Here is a 14,248-nt window from a genome sequence, read left to right as displayed (position 1 = left end):
CAAAACGTTTTATTATTTGTTTTTATTATAACTATTATTTGTACTTAAAAGGGAGCTAAGTGGTTTTTTGAAGTTTTTTTTCTGATACTAAAATGACCAAATATCGTAATAAAAACTAGTCAAAAAATGGTAATAATTGAGTTTTCACCAATTTTTTGGAAATCGTCGATCAAAAAAATTCTTTCAGTTTTCCTTTTTGTTTAAAATAGTAAATTATGATTGCCACTTTTTGAAGCACAATGTATTTTGCATCACATCTTTACACTAATAATTCTGTTTGGGTGAGTTTTGAGAGACGGCAGGGTTAAATAAAAATGTCACAAAAATTTAAAAAATCAACGATCAAACTGATTACCCGGAAGAAAAATTTATTCAAAGTTGCCGTTTTTATTAAAGTGTACAACAACATCAAAACACCTACTTACAAATCCATACTTAATCTTTTGACATTATTAATAAAACAATAATATTATAGTGCACATCTATCTAGTCGTTGGGATACATCTGAGCTTTTTTGTGAAGAACTCCTCGAACCATGTGCTCTCGTTATTGATGAACAAATTTTTTCGATCTCCAACAATATCCGTCAAGTATTTTCTGAAATTCACTCTTGTACGAGTTAAAAGAAAATGCGGAAGTTGAGGAAGAGGTCAACTCACGTGTTAGTCAATTTGTTGAGCGAAATTGCGTACATCTTAACATTGGGTAGCTGCCTGAGTAATTTGGCTTGTTGGGTAGAATCATCTTGGGAGAACCTAAAAGAAAACTTAAGAGAATGCAGTATACATCTTCATAATTGTTTCATAGAAAAAAGCGATTTTTTAAAAATGTGTTCTTGAGAAAATCAATTTCAAAAATTTGAATAAACTGTGCACATAGTATTTGAAAAATATTCAAAAGATGAGTGGTTTTTTTTTGGTTTTTTAAAATCTGGGTACTTTGGATACTTATATATTTGAGTTCATAAAACAACAAAACAAAATAGACTCTACTCCTCTTTTAATTGTATCTTACCCATCACTTATTAGAATGACAGTTGTCTCAGTATGTTTTCTTCTCGAATCCAACAGAATCAGCGACAACTCTAACGCAGCTCCAATGTAGGTTGTCCCTAAACCAATAAAACACGCAAAGTTAAACCACCTGATTGAAAATGCAAAACTACACCTGTCAAATGCCGAACACTTCTAATTGCAGACAAAAGCTGCGAGTTCTTTGAATGTGTGTCAAATGACCATTCCATCTTTTGGATGTGAGGACCGGCGAATTGAATGAGACCAACGCGATGGCTCCGACTTGGCTCTACTTTCTTTATTAATTGGGTTAGATAATCCTGGAACATTATATTTTGTCTACATTGCTATTTTTGAGTTTGAACCTTTTGTGTGTCATATGTATGAGTAATGGATCCAGAGCTGTCAACCACAAAAAGAATGTCCATTGGGCATTGAACTGCAGAACCTGAAATTTTGTGCTTTGACTTTTTGTTAATTGCACACTAAGTTCACTAACTGAGAGTTTCCTCTTCTTTCTCCTCAATAATAATTGGTCTCAATGTACTTCTGATTGGAGGAGTGGTTGGTGTTGGCACACGTCTTACTTCTAAAACCTTGTTAGTAACTTTTCTCGCCAAACTAAAAGGCAGGATGTTCCTTCGTCGCTTTATTATCCGACGAATCTTCTTCTTTATTGGTTTGCTTACGCCGAGTGCGTTGTTGATGGGGAGTGTCACCTAGAATGGAAAAATAAGTTAGTATTTTCTCGGAATAAAAGCAAATAGAAAAATATGAAAAAGAAAACATACGAACTTATGCATAAGGACATTGTAACTTACCGCTTTCTCCATGCTCAATAGTGTAGGGAACGCAGTTATTGCAGACATGGTTTGAAGAAGTGGCAACGGGTTTCGAGTTGGAGTAGCCTGACGTGGTGTTGCAGTAGTGCTGAAAACAATTTGAATTATTCATGTAATACTAAATGCGTGTAACTTTTTAAAAGTAAATAGTAGGGTAGTAGGCAGTTGCAGTCAGCCTGAATCTTAACCTTATTTGTGCAAAAATTGTATTAAAATGTACACTAAGTTTTTTTTAAATAATGTTTGGTGTGTTGGAAGAAGAGTGTTCGTAAAAAATGTAAACCGCGTGTTCATCTTCAACTCACCTGGTTGTGGTTGTACTTTTTTTGGTAGTTCTGCTTGGTGATGGTGTCGCCTTTTGTGTGCTTGGTACGGTCACTGAAGTCGTTGTGCTTGGAACCTGTGTTGTTGTTGTTGTAGATAATGTTGTAGGTTTCGTTGTGGTTGATGAAGTAGTTGAGGATTTTGTACTCACAACTGTAGAGGAAACTGGGCGGAATGTTACTCTTGTTGAGAAGACAAATCGTGTCGCAAATGGTGAAGTGGTTGATGACTTTGTTGTGGTTGTAAGTCTTTGCGAGGTGCTCGAAGAGCTTGATGTTTCTAGTGGCGTTGTTTTTCCATCACTCTCTCCAAATGAACTGTTTCCAAACTCATTTTCATTTATCTCTTCGACCTCTTTAACCGAATTAGAGTTTGAAACGTCTCTTCCCAAAAACTTGCTAATTGAATCTTTTTCTTTTTCATGTTTCACTCCAAGTTTCGCCAAGAACGATTTTGTTGAGCTGTGAGGTGAACTTGACGCTGAGGAGGAAGTTTGAGTAGTTGTTGGAGGGCTTATGCAAATCGTGGTAGCTGCGGGAGTAGGCGATGATGTAGTCGATGCTTCGTTGATTTCATTGGAAACAGTTATCTCGGTGATTTCCGACTCAGGAGGAGCTTTGAATGTTGTAGAACTTGGTGTGGTTGAGGTTCCCTCAGAAACAAATGACTCCTTAACGAGTCGTTCAGAAGTTTCATTTTTGTTATGAGTCTCTGATGTATTAGAATTCGAGTCCTCAGCAAGAGAAGTTTTAAGGTTTGTCAAATTTTGTACTTCATTCTGCTCAGTTACTAAGGTTTCCACAGTAAACAATTGCACAGGTTCTTTCAAAATTGATGTTGGTAAAGAAGAAGCAGTAATGTTTTCAGCAGGGTTTGTAGATGATGGCTCCTTGCGTCCTATATCTTCGACACTGTTATCCGAATCATTTTCTTCGGAATCTGGTAATGTTAAAACTGCGTTCCAGGAGCTCAACGAAGAAATTGGAGAAGAAGGTGAGGAAAGAAAACCTGATTCGGTGTTTAAGGTTGGTGTTATTGCGGATGTTAGTAAAGTTGGTGGATCTTGAGTAGAGGTCGTGATTTTCTCTGAAATTTCCGTTGCAATAAAGGATGTGGCTCCAAACTGAGTGACTTTTAGGCCAAAAGAACTTGTAGTTTTTTCATTTCGTTTCTGGAAAATCAGATTTTCAGTTTATAGAAATGTGTGATTAACTCACTGGCTGAACATCACATGACCTCGAATGCTCAACTTCACCAAGGAGACGTTCTTCTATTCTTTCTTCGTCGTTTGGCCTTAATAAAATGAATAGTAAAAACGTTTGTGTCAGAAATCTTCCAGGTGAATACGATAATACGGTGTTATATACAGGCGACATTTTAATCAAAACCGTTTTTACCAACCATTCTCACCGCCCAATTAACTTACCCAAACACATTATCAGCATCACCAACTATGCCAAGCATTTCCGGTATGAAACCAATACTATTCACACTGATCGTGTAAATTTTGACACCTGAAGCATATTTTCAAATTAAACTTTCTTAATTCTGAACACAACATTAATTATACCTTTCCTTCTGAGTGCTTTTGCAGCTTTAGACGGTTTGTCCATTGATAATCCATCAGTGAAAATGATTATGAGTCTTGTCGCTTTAAGTCTGAAATTTGATACATTGGTAAAAGCGTTCCAAGTACAAATGTAAAATATAAAGGAAAAAACCTAATGGAAAAAAGGTGCGTGTGTATTGTATTCAAAAAATTGAGGGTTACTTTTTTAATTTTGCAAAAACCATTACCGAAACAAAGAAAATTTAAATGACCACAAAAACAGGTGGGGTTTCAATACATGAATACCAAAAAGAATACCTACCTTGCCCCTCCATTAAAATCAAAAATCTCCTCATCGGCTTTATTCAACGCTACACCTGTCCTGGTGTCTTCTACTTGCATGAACGTCAATGTTTCCATATGTGCAATAATATCATTTCTTTCAGAATATTTTGACAGATTGAATTCAGTTTTCGCACTTTCAGAATATCTGAACACCATTGTTTTTCTAGTATTATACAACTGATGAAACTCACTGAACCAAGCCTACTCTGACCGCATCTTCGTGAATCGGGAGATCTCTTACTATTTTTATAGTCCAATTCTTTTGCTGCTCAAATACTGTATCATTTCCACCAGAGGTATCAAAAAGTATTATTATATCAAGAACGGGTGGGCAGATCCCTGAATTAAGAGAAATTTATAAGAAGTGTTATCCTACGCTACGTTATCAAACGCCTACATGACCACCAAAATCAAAACAGTTAAGAAAGCGGGATGAGTCTGATTATATTTATTGATTTTTTTCTTCTCAATAAATAAATAAATAAGTAATGATAATGCTTGTGTGATTCAAAAGGAAAACATAAATTATTATAAAGTATTGTCGAATGCTTAGTTTATTCTTATTACCTTCTTTCTGTAAATCGATAGTTACAACAAATCGCCAAAAGCTGGCAAATACACAAAACGAAAAAACCCGGAAAAGCATGTCAGCTGGTAGAAACAAAATGTGAATAATGAGTCTAATGAGTCGCTTGATGTAAATTAACCAAACTATATGAAATGGCGCGCGCCTTTTTTGTTGCAGATCTGTATCGAACAACTTTCGGTGGCGTTTCTCGACTGGTTCATTCACGCTTTCGGTTGTTTATCTCTTTTGCCAGATTTCAGATAACATATGAAACAGAAGCTGGATCCATTAGGCATTGTTGAATTAAGTTGCGAAACTGTTGAGAATGAATAGGGATTTATGGCATTCAGAAAATGTTACATATTTGAATTTAGATGTAGAAAATTTTTAAAGAAACAACTATTTTGTAACAATCAGTGGCCGTGTGACCATTAAAAATTGAAACAGCGTTGCTGGTGTTACATAATTCTCATGGATTCTTTGTTTTTTCCCAGCTTCTCCAAAATTCACGACATATTTTCCAGCAGATTTCGTTGTGATATTTCTCTGAAAAAAAAAAATATTTTTTTGTACAACTTAAAATATACCGGGGCTCCGTTGACAGTGAGAACAACAGTTTCCATGGAAACTGTGCTATTCATACGACACGATTCGCAGTTTATTTGGTTGAGGCAAATAAGGCGGTAAGTGAAAATTTCAAGATCCAAATCCTGAATAATGAGTGTTGTTCAATTTTAAAAATTTATTCCACCTTTTTTGTATCTCTATGCTTGTTAATTATGTCATCATTGGGGACAATATGTACTCCATGTTTTTCAAATTTCATAATCAGTTCCGACAACGACATTTTTTTCTGATGCAAGTTTCTCAACTTGCTGAATTCATCTCCAGTCAGTGTGTCCAAATAGAAGTAATTTCCCTTAAAAACAACAAGGATAATCTAGTAACACTGAAATCTTCTATCGACACCTCAATGACAAATGCTAATTCAACAACATTCGTGTGCAATCTCAATGAAATTTTGTCTTGTTCGAAAAGAATCTTCCACGATTTGTAAGGATAATGAAAGTCGTTGTGTTGGAAGAGTGAAACATATCCCATTTTCGATAAGCGGGTGGTAACAATAAAAGTATCTGAAAAACTCAACAAATTCAGAAGAAAAACTATAATTTTTTAAAAGTATTTGTTTTCCAATTAGAACTTCCTACTGGGACATAATTAGTAATGTGTAGGGGAAAGGTGGAAGGCGTTCCAATGTTTTGATAAGTTGACAATTTGACAAAACTATCAAATTGTCACAATTTTCACTATGAATTTGCTAAAAAAAAATTGAAAAAATTTCAAATCCTCTGTAAGTGATAGAAAAATATCTAAATTGTTATATGTTAAAGCTGAAACTATCTCTATTTTATCGCAAAACATTCGCAACCCTTCAAATAAAAGAACACGTAATTTTTCAGATTTTTTTGACATTTTGGCTGTCCAAATTGCAGAGGAATTTAAAGGGGATAAGAGAAAAGTTTACAATAATTTTCAGTTTTTTGAAATCATCTAACATTCGCTTAGTTCAGTCAGTTTTATCATATTTCTTAAATAACAAATATATTTTCACATTCTGAAACTCATATCTTATAAGAATGCAACAAAACAACCAACTCTGATCAAATTGCGTATGGGTTGTGAACACTCCTTTTTTCCAGTCAGTTGATGTTTCATCTCGAAATGCTACAACTGGCTCATTTGAGCCGAGAAATACTTCTTCCACAGGCACCTTGAGCGAAACTAATAGGCTTTCACCGCTAAGCTTTCTCTCGTCCAGTTTCACGTCTGAAATTGTAATTTTTGGCTTGAAATTAGCTTCAACCATGAACCTATCGTCAAAGTCCAAGAGCCATATTTTTGAGTTTTCTTCGAACTTTCAAATGACGAAATTAGGTAGACTGGACCAAGAAACGCTTCTGTACCAAAATCTATTTTGTGTTCTGTTCCATCCGTTGATCTTTCTAAAAGAGTATTCCCTTTTTCAACATACATAACTGTTCAAACCCCATCACCTTTCGTTGCAGACTTTTTCCAAATCGGAGTGACGTCGGAGTAAAGATTGAAACGAATATGCTCTCCACGTTTCAACGACGGTGATCTACTAAGCTTAAATTTAAAAATGTATAGTGTTGAAAATTTCATTCTTACCAAAGTTCGCTGAGATAAATGAGCTTGCTTCTTTTTTCTCTTTTCTCCACTTTTTAGTGCTAGTTCAATTGTATTTCTGAAATTTGAAAAAACTTCTATAAATTCTGAAATCACTTACGTCAATCCTTTCTTCACGACTTTTTTTCTCAACTTTTTCTTAGTAACTAGCTTATTTTCTACAAATATGTCCGGAACTAACTCATCATAAGGCTCGGGATCTTCTTCAGGTTCCACGTATTGATAAAGAAATTCTGAATAAACTTAATGATAAAAATCAAATTTGTTTCACCTACCAAGAGGATATTTTTTCATGACATTGTGAAGTTCTGTTGTGTGTTGTTCAAAGTGTTGTACCACTCGAATAGATTGAAGAAACGGAACGATTTCTATATGGATTCCAGGGAAAAATATTATTTTTCCTTAAAATATTAATCTTACTTTTTTACAGAAACAGCGTAAAATTTAAACCTTTTCTTTCAGACGACGCCCTCCAGAATGAAAGCGTTAAACTCTCCAACTGGAATATGATTTCGTTTTTATTGCTTTCAATCCCACATTGTTCGAATACTAACCAAGTCCATCGTTTCAAAAGTTTTGATTTCACGTCTTGAAATATATTCATGTTTTGAGCAACCAGTTGCAACCATTTTGAATCTGTTTTGTCAATACTATCCACAGATGAGTTGGTCAAAGCCTATGAAAGAAAACAAAGTTAAGAAAACTTAATGGGAATGCTCGAAACTAAAAAAAATTAAAGATTTGAATAATTTTCTTTAGAAATCACTTCGAAATTTTTGGTTCAAATACTCCACAAAAAATATTCGCATTTTTACACAATAGCAAAACAATTCATTTCAAAAAATGAAGGCATTGATTTGAAGTTAATTCTACTATTGGGATCTGATTTTTTTGCATTGTACTATTTTTGGAATGAACAATTTATAAATTAGATTTTTGATTCGTCAAAAAAAAATTTGCAAATGATTGTACGATTGCAAAAACTTCTTTCCAGATACATATAGTGTTATTTCTTTTCACTTTCAACTGTTCAGTTTTTTTAATCTTTTATTTAATAAAACTGTTAGATACTCTGGAAACTCACTGAAATATAATATAATCCAGTAAAGTAACTTAAATAATTTTTTACCCACTTACTTTCATTATATAGTCGAAATACTTGTGAGTATCTTCTAACGACAAGTTATTTTCCGGGTCGAGTACATAGCTGTGAACTGTATTTGCACTCTTCTCATCAGTCACATCGTAGAGAATGTCGCCTTCGACGTAACGATTCCACTCAAAGATCAAAGTGTTTCACATAAAATTGTAAAAAAAAGTGTTCTCCAATTAGGAGGAATGGTTTTTGGTGATATTTGTGATGGTGAATCATCAAAACAATGTGAAACTTTTAGAAATTAAAAAAAAACGAAAAATAAATTAATTATGCAATTTTTTTGGTTGTATATTTTCGAATATAATTATAAACAAATTACGTTGTCTTCGTTTCCGTATAAAATTGGCAATGATGTATTATAGTTATACATAGTTGTAAAGTGTGTTTTTCTAATAAAAATTGAATTAATTACCTGTTGTTCATTCTCAAATTTCACTTTTAGTTGTTTCATCGTCTCGACCAATCCTTCCATTTTTTCTGAATCATACCAATGAAACTGTCGGTTCATGAGGCAAAGATCACAAGAATACAACACAAAACACTAGTAATAAACACGAGACAGAGCTATTAAAACTTCACTTTTTCAGTCATTCACTTTTTGTTTCTTCCACTCGATTACTTTTTGTAGTTTCTGTTTCTGTTCCCTGAATCACATTTTTCTTTAGTGGGTTCAATGAAGTGAATATCCTTCTCAGTCAACATTTATTTGCAACACCTTTCAAAACTCACAGAATTATGTATGAATTGGCAACGCTTATGGAAGAGTGGGTGGGAGAAGGAATGAGCTCATATAAGATTATGAAGAAGAAACATATACCAGGTTGGAATACTGTGAAGTTTGATTTCCAAAACTCAACATACGATAAAACACTACTGGGCATTGTAACTAGGAAACATGCAACTACTACACGGAAGTTAGACGGTGAAATTCAAACTCGAAATCCTCGAAATTAAGTACCATATAATTTTCAGAACACGTCAATACTTTGATGAAAGGGAGGAATAAAAAAGGATAGTAGAGTTAGTCGGAATCCTCGTCCAGCACCGTTTTGATTGGGATTCGGAGTGGTGTTCCGGTGTGCTCTGGGACGTTGATCACTGCATTTTTGTCGGTTTTAGCTACCAATTCAACCAGGTTGAGTTTTCCAGCCCCTGGAATTGGGAATGGGACCGAGTGCCAGTAGCCGATTGGAAGCTTGGCTCCGCTTGCTGGGAATCTGCGAAAAATCAAATTATGAACTTGAATGTGTAACATTTGTTGGTACATAAATTACCAAACTTTTTACGTATTACTCACTGTGAAGCTTGAAGAGTCTCAGCATCAGGAGATCCGTCAGCTTTCGATTTGGCAACAATCATCAGGAAGTCCTCGTTGGCCTCCAAATAGAAAGATCCATCTGTTCTCTTTTGAAGAAGCTGAAAATGAAATTTTTTGTAAAATGTACTCCGAGTTCAAGTATCTTACATTAACTTTGATAACCTCGCCGTCGATAAGAAGAACACCAGGATTACCCTCTCCGGACAATGATCCACCGGTTCCTACAAATGAAAATATTCAAATTGGGAAAAAATGAGAAACAAACCCGTGAAGTGTACTTGAGTAGTGTTTCCAATATTTTGCCACTGCATAGTGAAGGTGTTCTCCAGAACTCCAACATCTGCGGAGCCGACGAAGTCAACCTGGAATAACTTTTTGAGAGAAAAATTTAACTAAAATCGAAATACTTTTTTTCCATTTCATTTCCACTAGTCACTAACCACTGAAATCTCGGTTTTCTTTTCACCAATTGCAACGAGCCCTTTTCGACTATGTGTGAGAATGGCTCCGGTGTCCTCGAGAGCAACGAATTGTACCTGAAAATGGTTATTGTGAATGACCGTAATCACGTAAAAGCTTACAGGTTCTTGTGTGAAATCTGAAGGAACGTGGAATGCAGTTTCGGCTGGCATGACGTTGTGTTGATTGAGTGTTAGAAAAACAAAAAGAGAAATAGAAAAATCTGAAAGAAAACTAAAATTTCAAAAAAAAAGTGGCAAGCGGTCGGAAATGAGAAACGAAACAAATTGAACTTGATCAACTGAGTCCTACACTACACATACAACGACGAAGAAATAGTCTCAGGAATCACTAAATTCCCTTTCATTAAACGGATCTGGGAACACTATCTATTGGGAACTGAGGGGGATTGATAAGAAGTTGAGAGACCGCAACACATAGACTCATAAAAAGACGGTTGGGAGACGACGCCGGGGGAAGACGCTTTGCAACTGTGATGGAAAAACGAAGAAAACGGCCTTGGTGGAGGAGGATGGATTGTAAAAAAAGAAATGAAAAAAAGATGGTTCTCGTGCAACGTATAGTGCAGGGTATCCCCTTATGACTTTGGTTTGTCACACAAAAAGTTTTAGCGTTGAAACTGTAAATGATAACGAACAGAGTTTTATTCCGAGACAATTGTTCATATTGATAAGGGGAAAAATAACTTGTCACAAGGTGCATAGACTACAATGTGTTCAGGGAATACCTTTCTTAAGAAATTTCCTACTGATTTGGGATGGATGAACTTTTAAGAAGGAGGAGTATCGGTTTTGGTTTTTTTTTAAGACTCAAAATATGGAAAAATATGGAGAACCATATTTGAAATCACACATCTCAAAAATGTCTCAAAAATGTTTTATGGCAGTTCAAAACTTCAAAAAAATGACCTAATTTTGCTAAACTTTTCAAACTTGTACGATTTTCCGTGTTGCGGCAGTGCGAGGTTATTTTGGAATTTTATCTCAGGTTATTTTATCAATTATGGTACATTTGAAGCCTATAAGTTGCCAAATATAGTAACTTTTAGTTAGATATTGGTATTAAATGTATTTTATTGAACAAAATAATGTGAGATAAACGACTAAAATATGCAATAAAAGAGTTTAATTGAATAAAATCTTATTTCTGACCGCTTCGACGTTTTTGGGGTCAATAAATTTGAAATACCCAGAACCGTTACTTCTGATTTGACGCCACTAACAACATAAAAACAACTCTCAAAGAAATAATAAAGTTTTACACATACATATCTTAACTGAATCAATTTTCACTTCATATAAGCTAAGTATGAATTTCAACATTTATTTTTAGATCAACCATTACAAATAAAAATAAATATCGTTTGAACAGGGAAATTTTTGGAAATTCTCAGACGGAGTGACTGTGCATGCTGCGATAGTTGCAAGATAGAAGCAACCAACAAAAGGAATTTTGAAAAGAAAACAAATTGTTGTCTTTTTCATTTGATAAAAAAGAAGAAATATATTGAAATACAGGTAGCAGCAAAGTGCACAACGCCTACGGCCGGGAAAATGCTCTATGGTTTAATTGCATTTTATTGAAGACAACAATTGAAAATGATTGTTTTGCTGCAAGAATTCTAATAGAGACATTTCGAATTCATTCAATTTACGAACTAATTTTGAATTTGTTAAAAATTGACATTAGGACATAAATAGACGTCACTTTGTAATTGCAGAAAAAACATCAAAAAATCAAGAAATTAAGCACTAAAGTATTTCAATTTCCGATTCTGTACTTTTAGCGTGGTTCGACAATAATCGGGTGTTTTTAATTTAAAAATTTTCCAACATGAGTGCCAAGAAAGAATATTAAAGAAAACGCATCGAATGGGAGGTCATTTTCAAACGTCTTTTTTCACAATCCACACTAATTTCTATTGACTTTGGACAAATAGTGATCAACTGATGATGATCGACTGTTTGGTGGAGGAGTAAATGAAACCGACACGTTCCCCCCACTCCTTCCCAAAATTCAACTCCCACCTGACTCCCTCGCACATTTTCGAATTGTCTCGTGTGATTGTTGTTGCCGGTTGATAGTCGATAGGTGGCAGGTAGAATGTGAAACCGTTTCTAAAGGGTTTCCCTCTCAGCCATACTAGTCACGTGATACGGTTTTAATTCGAAATAAAAAATTTGAAATGACAAGAGTTCATCTATCACATGGGTGGATGGGAGCGTGCATTTAGTTTAGTCAATAGGTTGAAAAATAAACAAAAGGAGTCTGCAATGTGTAGAGTTTACAAAATGACTACATTGCGACTTTTTCAATCATTTTTACTTTGCCTAACTAGAGATAGTTTTGTGAAAAAGTTTTGTAGCAAAATATTTGAAAATATTGCTTGCTCAAACTTTCAGTGCCGCCGACTAATGATTTTGTGCTCAAATTAACATATGTATTTCATAATACAAATTCTCGAAAATTTCACAAAGTGTTTTCGGCTGTTCAAAATTTCGAGCAGGGCTAATTTTAGCTAAGTTTCTAGTTTTGGTTACTTTCCCGTGCCGCAGTGAACATAAATAAACTCTGATTGGCATCTTTTGTTGCCAAGTTTGGTAGTTTAACTTACAATATTTTGTTGATTAAGGTACATTTAAACAGGAAAGATGACCAAAACTAACAAAATTTTATATCGACGGAATAATGTGATACAATTTACCAAAATATGCAATAAAAATTTTATTTTTAAAACTGAATAAGCAAAGAACCCCGTAAGTCCTCTTTTAAAGTACTAGTGCTTTCGTACATCTAAGAACTACCAGGAAAATAAATATAAGGTTGATGCAAAAAACGCAACAGAACAGCTTTAACATGGGCGGGGCCTATAGTGAATAAAATCACCAACTTTTTGTAGATTTCTTCAAACTGTTATAAAAACGGTATGAGTCATAAAATCAGCAGTAATATGATACGGGGGTTTTAAAGAAGTTTTACGTTGCTTAGTGTAGATGAAGGCATTGTCTTTGCTTTATCATTGAGGATAAGATATATTTTTACGCACTATCTGCTGCAATATATGTCGGGTCTCTGATGAAATATTATGGTTAGGGCAAACCTAATAAAAATGATAAAGATTTGAACTTTTGTATTCACTTCAGTGACGATAAACCATCAGGTTTTGCAGAAGTGTAGCTTGCGACATGATGATAGAAATTGTTAGTGAGTATGGTTTTAAAATTATTACATGTTAGATAAATATATAACCACTTTCGACTTATAATAAAAGTTGAAAAAAAAGGAATTACATTGAAAAAATAAGTCAGATTTTACCATGAGATCAAATACACCGTACACACCTCATCTTTGAAAAAAAATACACAAATCAGAGGGAAATTAGTTAATAGACAATGATAATACACTCTGAACAAATGAGAGTACAATTGCGGGTGTCTATTGCAGGAAGACTAGTGACCTCGCACAAGGAACCGTTGCGCGGTTTTTCCATCTGCCGTCGAGAATAGACCAATTTAGATAGTACACAAATGTTTACACACAAATGGGTCAAAAACAAGAGCATAAATTGGAATTTTAATGTGTGATTTTCGTAAACAGAACACTGTAATAAATTACTAAGATCATCGTCAACAACACCAAAAATCTATTTGAACACTGAACAAATAACTTACCACGGTTTTCAAAAGTTTTCCACATTATAAGAATGTTTCAACTTCCGGGAAGACACGGAATCAAACTGAAATATTCTATGTAGTATGAAATGAATGTCAGAAAAAAAAAATGAAACTATTATTTCGAACGCATTTTGCATCACCTATTGATCGAAAAGCGTCAGCTGCTCACAATTAACACAAGTACTTTGATCAGGAAATAAACGTTTTTTGTAAACTACAATAGGGTTGAAGAACGGTTGTAAACCACAAAAGTCAACCATGAATAAAAAAGTTACATAATGCTCAGATCCCGGTTGTCTATAAAAAAATCAATAAAGCACTGGATGTTTTTGACAATGACTATAAAATGACCATTACTTGCAGATATAATAATACATAGACTTTGTCTGTTTTTAAATTTTATAACACAATTTAATTTCGATGCACCATATAATAACTATTAGGTCTCCAAATAAGTTCCGGGTCAAAAATCATAACTTTGTTCGCTGTGTATCGATTTTTATGAAACTTTGAGAATTTATGTTACAAATTATGATCTTTCATTTGACAATAGTCACAAAATTTTTTGGCCGTCCGAAGTGCCCTAACTCGGAGCCATTTTTTTCAGGCATTTTTCAGATCTCGCTTCTTTTCAGGTTACAATTGAGGTTTGTGTGCGGATTTTTCTTAGTTTAGTACACAATGTAAGAAAACAAAAAAAGTTTGGAAAAAAATCCGTCCAAAAAAATTTTTTTTGTCGGTCATCAAAAAATCTTCAAAAATTTTTTTTTT

General features: G+C 34.3%; 3 protein-coding genes across 4 annotated transcripts; all 3 read right to left on the bottom strand.

The window, feature by feature from the left end:
• Window positions 1-351: 351 nt before the first annotated feature.
• On the bottom strand, window positions 352-4,729 carry K09E2.1 (VWFA domain-containing protein). Its single transcript, NM_001375089.3, has 14 exons — window positions 4,641-4,729; window positions 4,265-4,412; window positions 4,051-4,218; window positions 3,750-3,838; window positions 3,606-3,693; window positions 3,397-3,472; window positions 2,161-3,350; window positions 1,835-1,943; window positions 1,513-1,732; window positions 1,379-1,461; window positions 1,168-1,333; window positions 1,015-1,111; window positions 660-755; window positions 352-597 (listed from the first exon to the last, which is right to left on the bottom strand). Exons 1-14 carry the CDS (start codon window positions 4,717-4,719, stop codon window positions 483-485), a joined length of 2,724 nt encoding a protein of 907 aa, NP_001362000.1. The 5' UTR covers window positions 4,720-4,729; the 3' UTR covers window positions 352-482.
• A 236-nt stretch (window positions 4,730-4,965) lies between these two features.
• On the bottom strand, window positions 4,966-13,569 carry K09E2.2 (Casc1_N domain-containing protein; the record flags this gene model as incomplete). 2 transcript variants are annotated; one of them, NM_077067.6, is made up of 14 exons in its annotated part: window positions 4,966-5,187; window positions 5,229-5,351; window positions 5,393-5,560; window positions 5,611-5,774; window positions 6,298-6,468; window positions 6,513-6,644; window positions 6,696-6,789; window positions 6,832-6,907; window positions 6,950-7,082; window positions 7,125-7,250; window positions 7,300-7,525; window positions 7,987-8,127; window positions 8,418-8,482; window positions 13,475-13,569. In NM_077067.6, the coding sequence occupies 14 exons, from the start codon at window positions 13,497-13,499 to the stop codon at window positions 5,041-5,043; spliced, it is 1,791 nt and encodes a 596-aa protein (NP_509468.3). The 2 variants fall into 2 exon arrangements, with proteins under 2 accessions (NP_509468.3, NP_001355548.1); NM_001368525.3 differs by lacking the exon at window positions 13,475-13,569 and having other exon boundaries at window positions 5,041-5,187; window positions 8,418-8,477.
• On the bottom strand, window positions 8,696-10,005 carry K09E2.3 (DUF1513 domain-containing protein). The gene is made up of 6 exons (NM_001383617.2): window positions 9,905-10,005; window positions 9,764-9,859; window positions 9,589-9,685; window positions 9,471-9,544; window positions 9,303-9,421; window positions 8,696-9,222 (listed from the first exon to the last, which is right to left on the bottom strand). Exons 1-6 carry the CDS (start codon window positions 9,953-9,955, stop codon window positions 9,027-9,029), a joined length of 633 nt encoding a protein of 210 aa, NP_001370653.1. The 5' UTR covers window positions 9,956-10,005; the 3' UTR covers window positions 8,696-9,026.
• Window positions 13,570-14,248: the final 679 nt, after the last annotated feature.

This window comes from Caenorhabditis elegans, chromosome X (genome assembly GCF_000002985.6).
Source record: "Caenorhabditis elegans chromosome X".
Taxonomy (NCBI): Eukaryota; Metazoa; Nematoda; class Chromadorea; order Rhabditida; family Rhabditidae; genus Caenorhabditis; species Caenorhabditis elegans.
This window is presented reverse-complemented; position numbering and strand designations above follow the sequence as displayed.

Coding starts and splice junctions, on each gene's coding strand:
- K09E2.3 (NM_001383617.2), bottom strand. CDS start 9,955: ATGCCAGCCGAAACTGCATTCCACGTTCCTTCAGATTTCACACAAGAA. Junction 9,860..9,904: donor CAGATTTCACACAAGAACCT/GTAAGCTTTTAC, acceptor AACCATTTTCAG/GTACAATTCGTTGCTCTCGA. Junction 9,223..9,302: donor GAGACTCTTCAAGCTTCACA/GTGAGTAATACG, acceptor GATTTTTCGCAG/ATTCCCAGCAAGCGGAGCCA.
- K09E2.1 (NM_001375089.3), bottom strand. CDS start 4,719: ATGCTTTTCCGGGTTTTTTCGTTTTGTGTATTTGCCAGCTTTTGGCGA. Junction 3,351..3,396: donor GGTCATGTGATGTTCAGCCA/GTGAGTTAATCA, acceptor CTGATTTTCCAG/AAACGAAATGAAAAAACTAC. Junction 1,334..1,378: donor ATACATATGACACACAAAAG/GTTCAAACTCAA, acceptor ATAATGTTCCAG/GATTATCTAACCCAATTAAT.